Raw genomic sequence first — 20,051 nt, forward strand, 5'->3', positions numbered from 1 at the left:
CTTTACCTTTATAAACCACTGCTTTTTGGAGGTCAGCCCATGAGGTGGATTGCCTGTGCTTCTGGCGTTACTGGTTACACGTGTTTTTCTGTGAGGAGTTGGTAACAGTCAGGAATTATAGGTACTTGCTTCACCGTAGTTTGTGATGTGTCATAGTTTAGTTCTTAATATTTTCTAAAGAAGAAATAGAAGCATATTTTGACATGATGCTATAAAACTTGGTATGCTGGTTCTCTTTTCTTAGGACACCTATTTCCTGAGTTCAGAAGAATGTATCACTGCAGGAGACTTTCAAAACAAGCATCCCAACATATGTCGACTCTCTCCAGATGGACATTTTGGATCCAAGTTTGTTACTGCAGTGGCTACAGGTATAAATGGGGGCATTTATATTGTAAATATTTCTACCTTGTTAATATATTTTGTTCCTCTTTCAGTAGCTTTGCATTCTTAACTTAGTTACAATAGATTTTCTTTCTTTCCTTTTTTTTTTTTTTTTTTGTTGGCTGCACCGCGCGGCATGTGGGATCTTAGTTCCCTGACCAGGGATCGAACCCGTGCCTCCTGCAGTGGAAGTGTGGAGTCTTAACCACTGGACTGCCAGGGAAGTCCCTACAGTAGATTTTCTTAATGGGCCTGTGAGACATAAGATTCTTCTTTTTTGGTTTGCGGCAAAAATCTTGAACTACTCAGCATCACACAAAACTACTAGAATTGCGGCCTCAGTGTAGCCCTCCTCTAGTCCATTCTCTTGGCCTCAGTCCAAGTTCACTTGGTTCTGGATCTGAGTTCTGGGCTATCTTTGCCCCTTTCCAGTAACCAAGGATGACTCTGTCTAGCTGTCCAGGAGAAGAGGGATTTACTGTTTCTGTTACTTTTTTATTTATGAGTGGGAGTGTCATTTTAAGAAACCATTTCCATAAAGCTTTTTTTGGGAGTGATGAGTGTGTGTGTGTGAGGTGTTGTGCACATCATACTACATGTTATGTACAGCATGAATATATAATAATAAAAGACTGTGGCCTGTAAAAAAGTGCCACCAAATCTTTTATAACATACTTGAGATGCTGTCCTAGAGAAAAGCCAGGCATAAGACCATGTGATTTAAAAGAAGTAGGAATTTGAAACTTGGAGAACCAACTAATAAAAACAATCTCTTTGGTCAGTTTTTTAAAGTAAACACTAACCTCTATCCTGTGAAGACTTGGGTTCTACCATCACAGAGATGATAATCCAGTTTGTTCATGGTAACCATGCTTCCTCTAGTTCAAAATACCAGTTTACAAACAGCCCAAGCATGTAAGTAACTAGATGCCTTATTAATCCCAGCTGAGCCTGTTACCACTGCCATGGGAAGGAAAACATCTTTCATACTGTCTGAATTTTTAAGATCCATTTGATTTGAGATCCATTTAGAGTGACCAGCACCTTTTTGAAATGAATGTACTTTGGGGGCATGAGAGGCCATGGCTGCATTGTTCACATGTTAGCATAAATTAATGGGGTCAGATGCTTAAGGAAGTGGATGGGAGTTTGGACTGGGATTTGCAGAAGCAGTAATTCTGTAGCATAGAGTCCTTCCATGGGGGCAGATGGGGCAGGGGGCCTGTCGTGATGAGAGCACTCAGGGTAGCAGGAGCCAAGGAGGAGAGCAGAGAAGAGACACGTTTTACATAATCAGAATTTTGCCAAGCCAGCTTTCTGTTTGATGAAGGGGAGGAAAGTATTCTCTTTTGACTCCCTGCATCACATAAACCCCTGCCCCCTTCATTTAGGCTGAGATTCTGGGTCCAGGCATTTAGGCTGGTGGTTCTCAAGCCTATCAGACTGGACACCTGCTCTTTAGAACATTTGTGACACCTCTTTACTATCCAGAAAGTAAAATTCATAGATAATATACCTGCCCACACAGATGATTCTAAAAAAGAAAACAGAGTAGTAGGCTGACTAAAACATTAAGGAGAAATAATAGTGAAGGAGCATGTAATAAGACAGTACATTCTGTGTGCCAGTGCTTGGGGACTGGTACCTGCTGAGGATAGCACAGTGGAGGAGCCGGAGCTGCCAACCTTGTGGGGCGGGGCCTGCACAGGCATCAGCGACGTGGTTCCTAGACACTCAGCAGCTCTCCACGGAGCTCTGAGCCAAGCAGGGCCCTTCCTCAGCTTATGTGGTATCATGCTTCTAGAGGATTCGCTGTGTGTTAAAGCTGGGCATGTTTGTTTCTGTGGCTGTGTATAAAATACAATAGATTCTAATCCTAGATCATCACAAATAGGAGTTTTGCCTACAGGAGTGTTCGGGGGACATTTCAAGGCCATGTGGGATGTGGAACAGTTCTTTATTGTATGGGACTCCCCTGAACACAGCAGGATGTCTGGTACCTTTGACTCTAGCCTGCTAAAACTGGCAGCCCCTGCCCCCCACTGCCCCCCTTCGTTGAGACAACCAAAAATCACCTCCACAGATTTCCAGAACTGCTCCTTGTGAGAACTGCTGTTTTAGGCTTCCGTGGGCTCCCATGGTAACCTCACCCCTTTAATTACTGTTTCTATGGGGAATGATTCAGTGGGCCGAAAGAACTGGTACGTGTTTAGAATTATAAATAGTTTCCAACTTGGGGGCTGCCTGCACTTTCAGTTATTGACTCATACCTCTTGTTGGGAATTTGGAAATTATAGATTGTCCTTGGAATTTTTGCCTCCGAAATTGACACTTTACTAGTGTTTTAGAACTATAAGGCAGAAAATCACTTAACTTATAATAAGATCTGCAGTTAGAGTCCTTTCACATCTGTGCTGATTTGTCCCTCTTGGTAATGCTGTGAGATGCTCAGACTCATAATTCCTCTCCCTTTCCCAGGGGGCAGCGATGGAAGGTGGTTATCCAAAGTGTCAGAGATCTTCTGACTCCAGACAGATTGTTCTCTTCCTCTGCATCAGTGGTTCTTGACCAGGGACGTGTTGGTACCCTGGGGAGCTGTTTGAAATGCCCTTGCCGAAGTCCCATCCTTAAGACCCTGATGGGACAGGAAGGAGCAGTCCTGTGTGTTTGTGGCCGTCTCCTGGGAGACTGGCTGGTGTGTCCCGGGGTTCATGGTGCTTCCACGGTCACGCTGCTGTCAGCTCCCCACAGCTGCTGCTGATGCTGCAGGCCCAGGTGCTGGCTGGGGTGTGGGGGCCTTACCATTTGGCCTTGTATCTGCGGATCCCTTCTAAGAACTTCTCTAGCTTGAAACCTTTAGGGGAAGAGAGTGATGATTACATGTGGGGTTTGCTCATGTGCACGTGACGGAGCTTGTGGAAGGAGAATCATCACAGAGCCCAAGTTTAAACTCCCTGCCATGATGCTGGTTTCTGTGTCTCGGTCACCTGGCACACTCACACCCATTTCTCAGCTGTGTGTGTTACTTTCTGGGCTGCGTCTCAGACTCAGTAGCAGCTGTCTTTTATCACCACCCCTTTCCATCACACGGTGGACTTCCTGATGGACTGATTTGGGAAGGGAATGAGAGTTAACTGGCCTGGCCTGCTTCGTCTCTGGGACGGTACCAGGTTTCCAGCAAGGTTCAGAGAACCCCTCAGGACCTGGTTTCTTGCTTTTCCACATGGAAAGGGGAGCTTGTGGTTCCTGTCAGTGACTCTGCCTTTGGAGACTATGCATATGGACTGAGTTTGCTTTTTTTAAGAACCTTCCGTTTTACAAATACTGCTTTCCATTTTTCCCTGGTTCTCACAGGCCAGATCTGTCTCAAAACCAGCACAGGTTTACCGTACACACACCAAGGGCGGCTCCTCCATGTTCCTTCCCGACCTCTGCTCCTTGTGAACTGCACACTCACTGTGCTATGACGTTCATTCCCCGGATTGCACCAGAGGGTCACATGCCCTGTGTTTGCTGCCTTGACCTTAGCGGTCATTGTCCAGGCCTGGCCACCTCCCCCGAGTGTGTGAGTTGAGGGCCAGAGAGAAGATGCTAGGCTTGACTGTCCACCGGGCCTTTGGAGTCCAGCGTGATGCAGCATTTGGAAGCCAGCTGCTGTTGGCCTCTGGTGTGCAGAGTCGAGCAGACACAGGCCCCTGTTTGTCCCTTGGAGGCTGGCTCTGCCCTGTCCTTCACATTTTTGATTGCTTGGCCATCAGATCTGCTTTCTGGTAAATGTTTGAGAGCCAGACAGATAAAATTTCTGTTCCCTGATCAGTAACTTATTCTGTTTTTGTCAAAGAAACTAAGAGATATTGAAGGTTTTTTAAAATTCTCCAAAGCCATAAAAATGATGGCTGTTACAGTTGTCAGAGTGTAACCCTGATTCTGCAGGGGAGGAAGACGGCTGCATGCTCGGTACTGCCTGACCTCCTGACCCGTTCGGGATGGGTTTTACCCTTGTCCCAAACTGTAAGCCCTATTGTGGGTTTCTTTGGAGCAGGGCCTGAGAGAGGTTAGAGTGGAAGGCGTGGAGGGCAGGGCTCGGTGCAGGGAGAGCAACCTCCTAGGCACTGTGGTGGGGTCCACACCTCCTTGATGTGCCAGCTGCACAGGTGTCTGAGGTCAGGGCTGCTCTCCATGCTATGCAGGTACTGACACTGTGCTGGGAAAGGTTTCTGTTTTCTCCCATCCACTCCCGTTCGTCTCCCTGCATTCACTCAAGAACAGAATTTGCTGGAACACAGGGCTCTGTCTGTTGTTCACATCTCTGTGAAACTAAAAACCAGGAGCCCAAGTATGCTTTTGGGTGGGTGTTGAAGAAGGTTTAACAGTCTTGCTTCCCGATTCTGAGAGAGCGTGTCGCTGGTGGGGCCTGTTTGAGGAGCTGCAGTGGCATCTGCACACCCTGTGTTCAAGGCCTTGTGCCCAAGGCTGTCGTAAAACTGCTGTCAAACATTTTTGATTCTTACCCAAGACACACTCATGAGAGTTGGTTCTGCAGGTCCAAGGTAAAGGATGACACTTGTTTTGAACGTCCTTTGGAGGATTCTCGCTGAAGGTCTCTCTCTTGCAGGTGGCCCCGACAACCAGGTGCACTTTGAAGGGTACCAGGTGTCCAATCAGTGCATGGCGCTGGTCCGAGATGAGTGCCTGCTGCCCTGCAAGGACGCCCCTGAGCTCGGCTACGCCAAGGAGTCCAGCAGCGAGCAGTACGTGCCTGATGTGTTTTATAAGGTAAAAATGCAATGGTACCGAAAGAGAGAAGTGGATGGAGAACAGCATGGACGCTGACCTGTCCTGGACGTTGCTAATTTTGGTGCATTCTGGCCATGGGAGCTGTTGGTCAGCCGTGGTCGTCTAGAGCCTAGCTTGTGGATAAGGGACTCTGTGGCATTTCCAGGGCTTTTGTGAGCTACTCAGGCAGGCTTCTGTGGTGTTAGGGCTTATAAGCAGGAGTGGGGGTGACACGCACTGGGTTTAGGGGTACATAATACAAGTGAAACCACTGCAACACAGACTGTTTCAATTTCTGAAAAGGAGAATTGGTGCCTAACAGGGCCTCAGCAGGAGTGAAGGTTGGAGCTGCTTGGCAGAAGTTAGGCTCTCCTGAGGGGACCCAAGTTTAGGTTAACCACTTAGACGAGCAGTTGTCCATTTCTAAACCTTTGTTTCCTGTGAAAGCTATAAAAACGACTTTTTTGAAAACTGATCTGGTTTGAACAAGTCGGAGTTGGGTGCTTCCCTGGGGATTAGCAACACGGCTCCCATCCTCCTCATGGGAGTTGCTCTGGTCACAGGCAGGCACCTTGCCTGTTCCGCATCCTGGGCAGACTTTGGTTTCCATCTGGCACCGCTCTGTCTGGAGGACCCCTTTAATATTTCTTGTAGTCCAGGGCTGCTTTTGTGTGTCTGAGAAGTATGTTGTTCTCCATTTCTGAAGGATATTTTCACTGTGTAAGGAGTTCTAGGTTGACAGGTCTGCTCACAATCTCACTGCAGTTAGGCCACAAAGACCTGCTGGCAGAAGGGGCCTGGAAATAAAATAGGCAAGCAATGAAAACCCAGAAAGAGTGATGATCTAATTTCTTTAAAATGTTTTGATATCTTTCAGCAATTTTTTTATATCAGTGTGTGCATGTCTAGTCATTGTTTTGTTGTTTTTATTGTTCCAGCAAGTCTGCATTTTTATTTATTTATTTTTTTAAATTTTATTTAGTTTAATTTTTAAAAATTCTCTCTAAAAAATATTTATTTATTTGGCTGCACCAGGTCTTAGTTGCCACATGCAGGATCTTCGTTGCCGCATGCAGGATTTTCGTTGCCGCATGCAGGATTTTCGTTGCGGCATGCGGGATCTTTTAGTTGCAGCATGTGGGATCTAGTTCCCTGACCAGGGATCAAACCCAGGCCCCCTTCATTGGGAGCACGGAGTCTTAGCCACTGGACCAGGGAAGTCCCTAAGGCTGCATTTTTAAACAGCTTTATTGAGATGCAATTCACATACCACACAATTCACTCATTTAATGTGCCCGGCTCAGGGGCTCTTAGGATGTTTGCAGGGTTGTGTAGCCATCACCACAATCTAATTTTAGAACATTTTTGTCCCCCAAAAAGAAGCCCTACATCCTTTAGCAGTTACACCCCAATCCTCCCAACTCCTGGCAACCACTGATCTGCTTTCTCTGAGGTTTCCCTGATGGAATCCTACAGTGTGTGGTCTTCTGTCACTGACTTTTCACCACTTACCGTAATGTCTCAAGGTTCCTCCATGCCTGCAGCCTGCAGTACTTCATTCTTTTCATTGCCGAATAGCGTTCAGTGGTACGGGCGCAGCTTACTACCTGCGGGATGCATCAGACACCCGGGAGAGCGCCTAGAAGCTGAGGGGCTCCGGGGCCTCCTCCTGGTGGTGATTTGGAGACCGGAGACTACCTGATTGTGACAAAGACTTCACCTCTTCAGGGATCAGAAGTGGGGCCGAGACCCCGTCTGGAGCTGGCTCGTCCATGCTGTGGGCGTCTGTGGCAGCGGGTGATGTGCAAAGGAAGGGCACAAGGGCCTGAGAGTCTTGTCCCTGCTCCTGGTCTCCTCCTCAGCTCTTTGGAATGAAGGTCTTCATTCTGCTTCTGAATTAGCGCTGCTGCGTGGTCCGAGGGCTGTGGGGGCAGGGACTGTCACTGAGCCAGGAAGGCCGGGCCAGCAGGTAGTGAGCAGTCTGTCTTTCCTCTGCAGCAGGCAGGCCTCACTGTTGTATCTGCTCCTTTCAGGTGGTGGCAGTGGAGGGACAAAGTGAGGCTGGCCTGTGACAACTTGCTTAGATGACCCCTCAGATTTGGGGACAGTAAGGAGCCCTGGGAAAGTGTTCTCCATATCATTCTTGAAAGAAAATATTTCCAAAGAGCCTTGTTTAGGAACTCCCATTGTCTCTTCCCTCCTGTGGTGTTTAATAGCAATTACCTGGCTTGATAACACAGATCTCACCCTTACACAAATCCTCTGTAGGCATCAGGTACTTTGAAGAATCATTAGTTTTAAACCATTATTAAACATTCACACATCAAGTCACACCACGCTGGGAACCAATGTGAGGGTTCAGTCTTTCCCTCAAAAGTTTCTATTTTATAAGATGCATTTGTATGGCACTGTTTTGGAATGCAGAATCTACGTTTTGACTCATTTTTAGACCCTGAGACCTGGTGGTCCTGCTGGCTGCCGTCCTGAGCCTTTTGGCACAGCTCACTGGTCTGGGGGCTGTAACGGGGCCTGTTGTCCTTGTGGAGAGCCCCTCCCCTTTAGCCACAGAGGCCTGTGCAGCCCCGGTACGCTCAGTGTGCATGAATACATTGCTCCAGGGTCATCAGGCTGCCATTTCTTTCTCTTTTCAGAGTTTTAAAAGTTAAACATAGGGACTTCCCTAGTGGCACAGTGGTTAAGAATCTGCCTGCCAATGCAGGGGACCAGGGTTTGAGCCCTGGTCCAGGAAGATCCCACATGCTGCAGAGCAGCTAAGCCCATGCGCCACAACTACTGAGCCTGCTCTCTAGAGCCTGCGAGCCACAACTACTGAGCCCGCGTGCCACAACTACTGAAGCCTGCGCGCCTAGAGTCCGTGCTCCGCAATAAGAGAAGCCACTGCAGTGAGAAGCCTGCACACCACAACAAAGAGTAGCCACTGCTCGCCGCAACTAGAGAAAGCCCACACACAGCAACGAAGACCCAACACAGCCAAAAATAAATAAATTAATTTAAAAAAATTAAATATTGAGTAGATATGAAAGATTATTTATAAAACGTGTTTAAGGAATAAAGAGAGCAGAAATACCAATCCCGAGTCTCTACCCCAGAGTTAAGGACCAGAACGTTCTGTGGCCTTTGAAGCTGCTGGATCCTTCTCTCTGCTTCTGTCTCCTTTTCTCCCCCCTCCAGAGGGAGCACTACCTTCGGGGGTGCACTATGACTTTCTTGCTTTTCTTCTAGTTTTACCTCCTTTGTGTGTTTTCCTAAACCAGGTGTTGTGAGTTTTATATGTTGCTGCACACTGTAGACCCAAAACTGTGTTCTTCTGTCCTTGGAGATGGGCCATGTTCACTTATCCCAGTGTGGCCTGAGACCTGCCTGCATGTGGCCATCATGTCACCTTGGCATGTGCCCACTGCAAGCAGAATGCTGTGCGAACCGCCACGCTCCGCAGCCTTGGGCCCGAGTCCCACTCCCCTCTCAGACACCCATGGGACATTTCCTTGAGCTGTAACTGTGCCGTCCTGATCATAAGTGAGGCCAGGCTCCTTTTTCTTCGTTTGTTGGCTCGTCCTGTCTCCTGTGACGTGCTTGTTGTATCTGTTTCCTCTTCTTCCCTGGGTGGTTCAGTCTTTTTCTCCCTGCCTCTAACCCTGTCAGTCAGGGGTGTGACACCTCTGCCTCTCCACTCCCGTGGTGTCATTGAGGCAGAAGGTTTACGTTTCCATGTGGTCAGCTTTCTGAATCTTGTCTTTATGGTTGGCATTTTGAATCACAAAGAAAGTCTGTTGTCTTGTCTTCTCTAAGGTTGATGGTTTTGGGTTCTTCTTCCACCTGGGATTATTTCAGATGTGTGGTGTGAGATGGGGGCCCAGTTTCCTTCTTAATTTTTTTTTAGTCATATACTGTCTGAACACCATTTATTGGGAAAAACCCTCTTCTTTCTCTGTTGATCTGAGGTGCCTTTCCATTACCAGTTGTCTCTGTGATCGTGGCTGTGTCTCTGTCCTCCCTTCTGTCCACTAGCCGGTGTTCCTCAGCCAGCACCAACATCGCACTGTCCGAGTCACTGTAACTTTACTCTTCGTCCCTGATCCATCACAGCCCTTCCCTGCTTTTCTTCCCGAGCTCTGACTGTTCCTGACCCTCCACTCCTTCATGGAGACTTGCCTGCAGGTTGCACAAAACAAATAGGTCATGCCCAGAGGTCATCGCCCACCCCACCCCACTCCCCGAAATGTGTGTGATGCTGCCCTTTGTTTCTTGTTCTTTGACGTCTCTCAGAAAGTTAGGATTTTTCTCCTTGAAAGTCTTGTCCATAGTTTGTTAGATTGTTCCTAGGTACTTTATAGTTTCTACGTATTATAAAAACTACCATTTGGCAGCTCAGCTGTCTGTTACTTGTTCCTCTAATTTGTATGTGTGTTCTGGGTTCTCTACACAGATGAGTGTATTATCCAGGAGTGACAGTTCTTTTTCTCCCTTCCCTTCATTTTCACTCCTCATGCTGGCTAGGGCTTCTGGAACAATGTCCAGTGATCAGCACTTTTGTCTGGTTTTTAATTGTAAAGGAGGTGCTTTCGGGATTTCATCATAAACTGTGAGTTTGCTGTGGGTTTTTTTGTTTTTGTTTTTTTGTAGTAGCCTTTATCACGTTGGAAATTTGCTTTTTATTTCCATGTCTTGTAAGCTTCTTGCCCTTAAGAAGAGAGCTCCCTTTTGTCATGGAACACATGTTATTTCCTTAATCATGCTGCTGTTTTCTTAGATTGCTCATTTGCCCGTTAGTGAGAGCAGGCTAGAAGGGCTTCCCAGGATTGTTTATAGCCCTGTAGGATTTGAGACACTCATTTCTCATACGTTTCAGGAAAATATCAGTTTGAGCAAAGAGACCTATGAAAGCAAACATTTAAGTAATCCTTTTAGTCCTCCTGTGGGCTTTGGGGTTGGATTTAAAATATACCTTGTAAACAGGACACGTACCCAGATTTGTCTAAGGCTGTTCATCATGGTGTTATCTGTGGTAACAAAAACTTAAAGCAATCTAAATGTCTAGTAACAGGGGCATTAAATTATAATACATCTATGCGGTGGGATATTCTGTGATCACTAAAGGTGTGTGTTTGAAAATTACTTGAAGATATGGGATAAAACTCATGATGTAAAATTAAAAATGTATCTATATACAGTAAAATCCCAATTAACTTTTTGCTTTTTAAAGGCACACCTGTAGATGTTGATGCCTGTACGTATACACGTTTGTATGTGCGTTCACATAGGAGACGGGGGTGGAAAGCTTGAGGGTCCGCCCTTGTCTACAGCTCTGATCTGTCTGTCCTGGGAAGTCCCGTGCAGCCAGTGAAAGAATGGCCGGGGAGCATCTCCTGTAAAGGTGGGGAGAGGTGCACACAGAGGAGGGTTTTGGAGCGAGGATCTAGGCAGCCGGCGAGGGGATGCTTGGGGGTGGGCAGCAGGACAGTGAGGTGGATGGTTCCGTGTGCATTAGGAGTGCAAGCTTTCTAAATATTAACTGAGAACATTTTATTAATGTGAAATCAAATGTATATTTATTATGGGAAATCCTGCATTACAGGTTAATAAGCAAATAGACACCCCAACACCCGCCTTCACCTGTCCTTCTAGCACCCCACGTGCATGCATGGACACGTGGACGTTGACAAGGCCTTGCCCCTGGGACCGCAGCCTCTGCACTCAGTCCAGCTGTGGATAGGGTGCCGGGTCCCTCGCCAGACCCCGGGGCTACGGTGATGAGCAAGTCACAATCGTCCTCTCTTCCCAGGTGGTCTGTTGGTGGCTGTTGAGGTGTCCAGTGCGGCGTGGAAGTTAGCCAGGTGGGGAGGAAGCCCATCTGGGGGCCACACGTCCAGAGGGCATGGTGCATCTAGGGGGCCCAGGCTCAGTCTAGCTGGAGTGTGCATGTGATGGGGGTGGTGGGCAGTGAGAAGCCAGAGAAAGAAAGATGGAAGGTGATTCTGGAACGATCTTGCTGGATGTGGCGTGAAGAGGGGTCTGGAGGCAGGAAGCTTTTGCAGCAACGTGAGTGTCAAATGCCAGGGCCGATCCAGGAGGGGCAGCAGGAGAGAGATGTGCGGTGGGTCTACCGTCCAGTGTGAGGTGCGGCTGGAGGAGCTGAAGGCCAGGCTGTGGGGAGGGAGCTCCCCGGTGTGGAAGATTCTTTCTGGGTACAGAGTCTGGTGGCCAGTGAGAAGGCTGGTGCCACAGTCCAGGTGACATGTGTCTGCTCCCCATGGCGTTTGGGGATGGAGAGGGTGTCCTGGAGCCAAGAGCCCCATGGGCCTTGCATGGTCCCAGCGAGGCCAGGATGGAACTGGGTCTCTGGTTTGGGTGAGTGGTGGGTGCTGGAGTTGTAAACCTTGATGAGTAGTGGTGAGAGCAGGGGGTGGGTGGGGTGAGTTCAGGCGCCCGTGTTTGAAGTTTGATGCGGTGGGACCGGAAGGAAGTCAAGAGGTACGGACCGAGGGTGCCTTTTCACAGTTATCTGCCCAGAAACCCCAAATTAAAGCCTTGGAAGTAGAGGAGAGAAGCCGAGACTGTTCAATGGACAAAGAGGGTCTTGGAGACCCCAGGGAACACTGCTCTTAGGCAGCTGCCCAGGCGGAGGGGCAGCAGGGTGGTTCCTGGCATGAAGGGTGGTTGTGGGCTCAGTGCTGAGGAGCTGGAAGAGTTGACAGTTGGCTGCAGCGGGGAGGAGAGAGCGTGCAGGCAGCTGCGGCGTCGCGGCTGTGGAGGGGACCAGCGCTCTCTGGGGGGGACTGTGGAGTCTTCTCTGTCCTAGCCATCATTTACTGACCTATCCTCAGCCCGACACGGGTTTGTCCCGGCATCTGGCACTTACCAGAAGTGCTTTGTGGCTCATCCAGGAGCTCACTCCATGTGTGTACTGAGTTACTTGAGACATTCCAAGCAAACCATTCCAAGCGTTGTTTTGTCAAAGGATAACATATATTTCAAGGGTTTCGTGTGGTCTCCCAAAGTTCCTCCGAGAAGGCTGCAGTTACACGCTGAGACTGTGCCTGCGCTTGTCTACTCGCCTGCCTGGGCCCTGCTCTCAGGACCCCACGCTCTGCACTCACTCTGTCCCAAGTCTCCTGTGTGTGTGGGTGTTTTCTTTATGAATCGCCTCTGTGTGCCCTGAGGTATTTGTAAGGTGGTTCATCACTTTCGCATTCGTTTGTGAAGTCTTTATACATTAACCCTTTGTCATATGTTGCAGACACATGCCAGGATATCATTTTCTTTATACTTTTCATACAAAGTAAGGTGTAACATTTTGTGATTTCAAAGGTACCTTAATCCTTTTTCATTGTAATTCCTGCCTTTGTCATCATACTTAGGAAGTAATTCTTTACCTCAAAGCTGTATATTTACCTACATTTTCTTTTAGTGCTTTTGTTTTTTTTAATTTTTAAATTTTTAATTTTTTTTTATTTGGCTGCGTTGGGTCTTTGTTGCGGTGCGCGGGCTCCTCATTGCGGTGGCTTCTCTTGTTGCGGAGCACGGGGTCTAGGCACGCGGGCTTCAGTAGTTGCAGCACGTGGGCTCAGTAGTTGCAGCACGCAGGCTCTAGAGCGCAGGCTCCGTAGTTGTGGGCTTAGTTACTCCATGGCATGTGGGATGTTCTCGGACCAGGGCTCGAACCCGTGTCCCCAGCATTGGCAGGTGGCTTCTTAACCACTGCGCCACCAGGGTGGTCCTAAATGGGATTCTTTAAGAGACTTTGTCCTGAGAACTTTTTTTCTTGCTTTATTCTGTGAAGTCTCAAACTGCTAGTTTCACTTGTTACCTTCTTGCCAGTTTTGTAAGAAGAAAAGCAATACATTAAGGATTTCATTTTCCTTTTCCAAAGCAAGATGGTGCCACCCAGTAAGTGGAGTTTGCTGTTGTCCTGGCACAAAGCCTGCCTGCCTTTGAGCTAACAAAGACAGAGATCCCTGGATTTCTTGTTGACGTTTCCAGACATGGCTGATAGCAGGTAGCAAGGCACCAGGGACCTCAATTTCTGACTCTCCCAGTGTCTTGCTCCAGGTGGAGATAAAACTGCTGACACTTTGGCGGCTGCCAAACTAAGAATTAAGATGTCTTCCTCCTAGTGTATTCTGCCTGACATTTGCTAACGCCCATAAAAAGTAATTGCCTTTTAAAATGGTGTATGGGGCTAGGGCTTGGTTGGCAAAAACATTTGAGTGAAGGCATGGGGGAGAGATAGAAGGTACCTGCTTTTTCTCCAGGGAAGAGAAGGGGATGCAGCACCTTTATTTTCTTGGGGAGCAGAAGGATGCAGTGGGGTAGTTAAATTTGAAAGAGAATAGCGTGACACACAAGAAAGAGAGGGGGCATTTAACAAGAATCATCCCTAGAGGGGAAGATTGAAGCGAACAGGTGCTGGGAAAATGTCTCTGCATATTAGAGCTTAATTAGATTTGAAGATGAATTCCAGACGGGCTAATTATGTGTGAATTGTTGCAGGTTGTTTCTTGTAGGGGCAAGCGTTTATTTTTGGAAATGGTGATTTAGTTTGATTGGGTTTGATTCCCGCCTCCTACCGTATTTCTTCCAGTGAGAAACTACCGCTTCTGGGGCCCCAGGACCCACTCAGCAGGCCTCATACCTTGGGCTGCCACTGTCAAAGCTGGTAGAGCCATGGAAAGCCAGGCCCAGCCTACCTGCTGCAGCAACGAGCATGCGGAAGGACCAGGGACTCTTGCCCAGGTGGAAGGGACAGTATTCTAACCTCAAAGGAAGGCAGACAGACAGAACGGACATTGTTTCCAGGAACCTGTCCTTTGATGGTGCTCCTGCTCCCTATGTAGCTGGCTTAGATGTGTTTGGTTAGATGTATTTGGACCGTTTTCTGGAAGGGCAGAGGGGCAGGTTCTTGCTAGCAGCTCTCTGGGTTGTGAACAGAGAAAAGGTAGGGAAGGTGTGGATAATCTGAGATGTGCTGCGGACCAGAGAGTTTAATTTCTGGGGGAAAAAAAAAAAGGAGCAGGGCCACATGGAGCCTCTGGAATTCCTGTTAGGATAATGGACTCGGTTTAATGTAGGACAGCCTGAGAAGGTTGTCTCAAAAGATGGCATGGGCCTCTGACATCCCCGGAAAGTGTGATGTGCTAGGGGTGGCTTTGTGTCACCTGCACGCCTCAGGGAGATCTGCTTGACGTCCATTAGGGTCTGAGAGCTTTAATAAACATAAACTTTTATGTAAGGCCCCATAATTGGAAATTATGGATGTATAATTTATATATGACTCAATGAATGATTTATATAATGTTAAGTGATGATTTAGATAGAAAATATGACCCCCTCTTGCAGAATCTTTAATGAAAAGTGTTGGTTCTTATGAATTTATTTCTAGAGCTGTGTTTGAACTCAGCAAGTTTGACATAAATCAGATCTAATTGTCATTTTATGATTAATGAACATATGCTGGCCATTTTTCCCCATAATTAAACTTTATGTTCCATGCATCTGATAAAGCAAAAACAAGTTTAGACTTTGACAGATTGGTGGTGGAGGTTTTCCATGTCTGCGTATTTGAGTGTATGTGTACTGATTTGTGTGTGTGTTTATTTTATTAATGTATAAGGATTAAGTTTCCATGAAGTTGGGTTTCCAGAGGTGTGTGTAAGGTTGTTAAGAGTTAGCATTCAGGTGTGAGACTAGGAGAGCTTATAGAGGAGGAGGGGCACAGATGTGGCCTGACGGGGTGGGAGCCCGGGGTCTGTGTCTCCACTGCTTTAGCACCAGGCTGGTAGGTGGAGACGCCCATGGTCAAGAGCAAGGCTGCTTTCTTTTATATATATATATATATATATATATATATATATATATATATATATATATATATATATATATATATATTTGCTTGTTTGTTTGTTGCTACGTTGGGTCTTCGTTGCAGTGTGCAGGATTCTCATTGCAGTGGCTTCTCTTGTTGCGGAGCATGGGCTCTAGGCGCGTGGGCTTCAGTAGTTGTGGTGCATGGGCTTAGTAGTTGCGGCTCACGGACTCTAGAGCACAGGCTTAGTAGTTGTGGCGCATGGGCTTAGTTGCTCCGCGGCATATGGGATCTTCCTGGACCAGGGCTGGAACCCGTGTACCCTGCATTGGCAGGCAGATTCTTAACCACTGCGCCACCAGGGAAGCCCCCAAGGCTTCTTTCTTGAGTCGTGGCCGTCATCGAGAGCTCCAAGAAGTGATGGAAGGTGGATTCACTGCAAAAATGTGCACATTTTCCTCTCTGCTTTTCATATACTTCAACAAGAATTGTAGTAATTTAAGTGGTGAGACAAGCATGTGAATGGAAAACCTGTCACAGGTCGGCACACCTGCACTCATGCCCTGGACCTTTGTCTTGTGTTTCAGGACATAGACAAGTTTGGCAACGAGATTACCCAGCTGGCTCGCCCCCTGCCCGTGGAGTATCTGATCATAGACGTAAGTGTGTGTCATCTCCCCACTGGAGGTCAGGATGGCGGGGGGTGGCCTCGCAAGGGCGGCGGCTTGAATACCTGCTCCTCTGCCTGCACAGGACAGGCATCCAGAGGTGTTTTGAGTCACTGAGCTCCTGGCATCCCTGAAAAGCTAGAAACCTTAAGGGCTTTTCGTTTTTTATTTCCTAAAAAACAATTTAAAGGGTTAACTTCTCCCAACCTAAAGTGTAGCAAAGGACCACCAACAAGGCCAAGCAGCCTCTGGAGGTCAGCGAGCCTCTCCCTGGCTCTGTGCACAGGTGCTGCCCTGGCCACAGCTCAGCTACCACAGCTCAGAGGCCCACTCGTGGGGGCAGCATGGTCTCCTGGGGGGTACCGACACGCCTTCCCCAAGTCTCGGCTCCTTTCTGGGGGTGTGCTCTGCTCACGGAGATGTGGCCACAGTGCAGAGGGGAGTGCGTGCTGCAGGACTAGAGCCTGATGCATTTGCAGTAGTCAGCGCTCTGTCCAGAGGGTACGGGAGGCGGCTCATCTCCTAATTGCTGCCTGCCAGGATGAATTCGGGCTGCATTTGGACTAGGATGGGCATATGATTCACACTATAAAGTATCATTGCATTTGGAGCAGTGGGTCCCTGTGAGCTGAGCCCGCCAACGCTCCATTCCAACTGACAGCTCCCGAGAACATATTTATTACCTAGGCCATAAAGGCATCTGCTTTTTAGACTACCTAGGGTGTAATTAAGATGAAAACAGATTGATGGAGCATACACTTAGGAGGAGTCTGCGTGATTTAAAGCCAGCTTCCTGAGGTCTTCTCTCCCAGTGGCCTCCCCATCCCTTTCCTTTCACGAAGGAGCTAAGTTCTTGCCTTAGTGGTTGTCACCGTAGTGTTTGGTTGATGGGGGAGCATTCCACCCTGTGATACCCAAGCGCTCTCTTACTGTGGAAGGAGGTTGGAGCAGGTGCCCAGACAGGTGTGCTCAGCTCCTCGTCCGGCCCCAGACCCCCACCTGACCAGGGCATCTGATGACTAAACCTCATGACCAGGCGGCTCTTCCAGGCTTCTGCAGAGGTGCTCTGCAGGTGGCCAGGCGTCAGCTAGGTGACGAGGCAGGCTGGGTAGGGAGAGGGTTTGAGCACAAAACAAAATGCTCACCACCCTGCATCCTCTCCCCCGGCATCTGGGATGTGCACAGACTGCCGTATGAACCTTGGTTCTGTTGCTCTCCAAGGTCTGTTGCAATTACAGGTCTAACAGATACTTCCCTTAATTCCACATTTACTTAACTAGTGGGTCTACTATTGTTGCTGGTCCACTCCTTTTATCTGCCTTCCAAAGGGAGGGGCGAGAGCAGGCCACAGGCCTTGCCTCTGCAGCAGAGTGGCCCCTCTGCCATCTCTAGAATCATGACAACAGCTGAGACTGAGCCCCACATGTGCCACCCATTCTGCAGGCTCCACGTGTCTGGGTGCATTTGATCCTCACGGTGGCCTTAGGAGGTATGGGCTCTCTGGTCGTCTGTATCTCTCTGATGAACAGAGCGAGGCCTCACAGTAGGACCTGGCACTGTGCTCGAGGCCACACCTTGTGCCCTGAGGCCACGGGGTCTCGTCCATAAAAGGCCAGCGGGGCTCGATTTAGGGAGATGCTGATGGCTCAGCTTACCGTTCACAGCGCTGGCACGGTCACAGCAGGTCCTGGGCCAGCAGGCCTGGAACAGCTCGCTGCCTTCACTGATGCAGAAAACAGGCCAGAGCAACATTTTCATTCTTTAGAAATAGTCCCGAAGGAACCAGAATAGCTACGCTAAATCTGGACGAGGTATAATCTGCTGTTGCTAGTGTTATATTGCAGAGGAAAAGCTGTGTCAACCAAAAGATGGCTGATGATGGCTTACACTTGGGTGCGTTTTTGGGGAGGGGCATCTGCCAGGAGGAATGAGAAACTGTATTTGTATTGATTCTTGCACATTTGCCACTGTCCCTGTAGCTTCTATTGATTGTTGGATTTAAAATCCCCTCTGTCGTTACTAAAGCATGTCTGAGCCAAATGAAGGGCTTAGGCTCGCCTTTGGACACAAGCTCCTGACTCCAGCCATCTTCAGGCGAGAGCCATGCCTGCATCTCAGCGGCCTTGCTTCTCTTCCTGCCTGGACATGCCCTGGCTCCATGGAGTGGTGCCTGGGAATTCAGAAGGCTTCAGCCAGCTCGCTGGAGGGCACTGTGGCTCTCAAAACCATCAGGGGCTGGTTCTGCACATGCCCTCCAGACCTGATGACAGGAACAGAGTCAGCTCCTGAGATGGCGCTCACACCTGTGCTCTTTCCCGTGGCCCACTGTCTAGTTCACCCGCGGCAGCAGGAGAGCAGCTGTGTGAGAGGCCGTCCTAGTGGGGCTGGAGTTAGGAACCTGCCCACAGGCACCATGATCTTACCAGTCATGAAAAATGATTCTTCCGTTTGCCTTCCAGAGTCACAGTTTCAGAGTTTTCATTTAGGGGCTGTCTTAATAGTTAAGCATTCCCTTCAGTGTAGAACAGTTAGGACTCTTGCTGCTGTGAGCAGCTCAGGGCTCCAGGGAGGGGTGTGCTCAGGGCCCACACCCTTCTTTATAGCACAATTAATTTATCACAGGTTTGTGTTTTCGTTCATTAGATCACAACAACTTTCCCCAAGGATCCAGTTTATACTTTTTCTATTTCACAAAATCCATTTCCTATTGAAAACCGGGATGTATTGGGTGAGACACAGGTAAGCTCTTTGTCTTTAGAAACATAATTTAGAGTCACTACTGTTTGTTTATCTAGTGTCACTATTGTTTTTCTCGAAAGTACCAAGCTTTCTGACTCTCCTGATTTGTTTTTGTGACAAAACCTGGCTAGGCCTTTTTCTAAGACAGTGCTGATCACATGAGCCCTCTCCAGGGCAGGGGCAGTGGATGAGCACAGAGGCAAATCCCTGTAAGTCCTCAGGCCTATGGATTTGCCGGAAGGACCATTCTCAGGGGGCCTGTTTTATTGGTCAGTTTTTGTCCTCTCCCAACAACGTTATTGATTGTTGGTAAGCGTTGTCTTTTGTGACAGTGTCTCACTTTGCTGTGTGCTCTGCTCCCTACCTCATCACCCTGCCATGTTTCTCAGGCACCATCCAAGCCGTGGGGCCTCATGTGGCCTGGCCACCTTGGCTCTTACCTGCACATCAGGCCCGATCAGAACTGCTGTGACTGCCTTGTCCTGCCACATCAATGGTCTGTGAACACACATCCCAAGTTGATAACAGGCACTACAGAAAGGGGCCTGGTTAAAGAATGTGTACAGTGAGATTGTCTTCTGAAGCTGTGATTAGTGTACAAGGCCTCTCTGATGCTTTGGTTTCCTCACCGCCCATCTGCCCAGATGCTTGTGGAGGTGCAGAGCCACTGACTGGGGTGGCACTCATGAATCTCCCGCTTTCACTCCTGTTGAAAGTGTTAGTGTCACATAATCCTCCCCACCGCCCCCCCAATTCCTACTCCTCACTACCGTGCTGCCCTGGATCAACAATGTACCTAGACAGACGGGGCTTCTCCCAGCCCTGCAGTGGCCCTTCCCACTCCCACTGGCCCCCAGAGGTGAGTTTGAGCATGTCTCACAGGTGAGTCAGCTTCACAGACATGTTGCTTACACTCTTCCATAAGTCAAATGTACTGAGAGTGTTCTCCTGGGAGATGAGGCCACAGCTTATTCTGCAACTGTGCATTCCTCTGTCCGTGGCTCCCAGTAAGTGGTTCTGGAAGGAGACAGGGAGGCCCATCTATCAGCGCCGAACATGTTCAGTTCCATCTTTGTAGGACAGTGGCTCTCCTGCAACTCTGGCTTGGGACTAACGGGTGCTCGTGTCTGTCTCCCCCCATACCTGGCGCTCCAGGACTTCCACAGCCTGGCCACCTACCTGTCCCAGAACACCTCATCCGTGTTCCTGGACACTATCTCGGATTTCCACCTCCTGCTATTCCTGGTCACCAATGACGTCATGCCTCTGCAGGTACGGGCCAAGTGGGCTTCCACTCCTCAGACCAGAGCACGCTGGGCAGCACCAGAGCAGCTAAGTCCCCCTTAACCTGTCCTGTGGGCAGCAGCTTTGCACAAAGGCCTTGATAGAAAGGTGAATTTTTCACTTTTAGCGTTTGCACTGGAACAGCTTGTTCAAAAGTGTCTGCCCTCTGTGATGGAGGACAGTTCTTCCGTTTGTTAGAAACACGTGGGACGCAGAGGCCACTTAGCTCTGTGTCCTTCTAGCGGGAACATGAGGGATCCAACAATTTAAAAATTCCTGTTGGAACAGTTTGAGAATCCCAGCCTCTGCTTCTTCCCGATCTCTCTCCCCTCTTCCCGAATCAGCTCCAGTTTATCACCTTGGCCCAGAAGGTTGGC

At 48.7% G+C, this 20,051-nt stretch overlaps 1 protein-coding gene across 2 annotated transcripts in view; it reads left to right on the top strand.

The window, feature by feature from the left end:
* NPLOC4 (NPL4 homolog, ubiquitin recognition factor) overlaps positions 1-20,051 on the top strand; it is a 54,648-nt gene that overhangs the window by 27,546 nt on the left and 7,051 nt on the right. The window contains exons 11-15 of one of the 2 annotated variants that reach the window (XM_061175293.1): positions 245-371; positions 5,000-5,160; positions 15,571-15,642; positions 18,295-18,390; positions 19,546-19,662. In XM_061175293.1, the coding sequence (XP_061031276.1) occupies positions 245-371; positions 5,000-5,160; positions 15,571-15,642; positions 18,295-18,390; positions 19,546-19,662 (573 nt within the window). The remainder of the gene's footprint in view (positions 1-244; positions 372-4,999; positions 5,161-15,570; positions 15,643-18,294; positions 18,391-19,545; positions 19,663-20,051) is intronic. The other variant, XM_061175292.1, reaches the window with a different exon arrangement.

Source organism: Eubalaena glacialis, chromosome 19 (genome assembly GCF_028564815.1).
Source record: "Eubalaena glacialis isolate mEubGla1 chromosome 19, mEubGla1.1.hap2.+ XY, whole genome shotgun sequence".
NCBI classification, from domain to species: Eukaryota; Metazoa; Chordata; class Mammalia; order Artiodactyla; family Balaenidae; genus Eubalaena; species Eubalaena glacialis.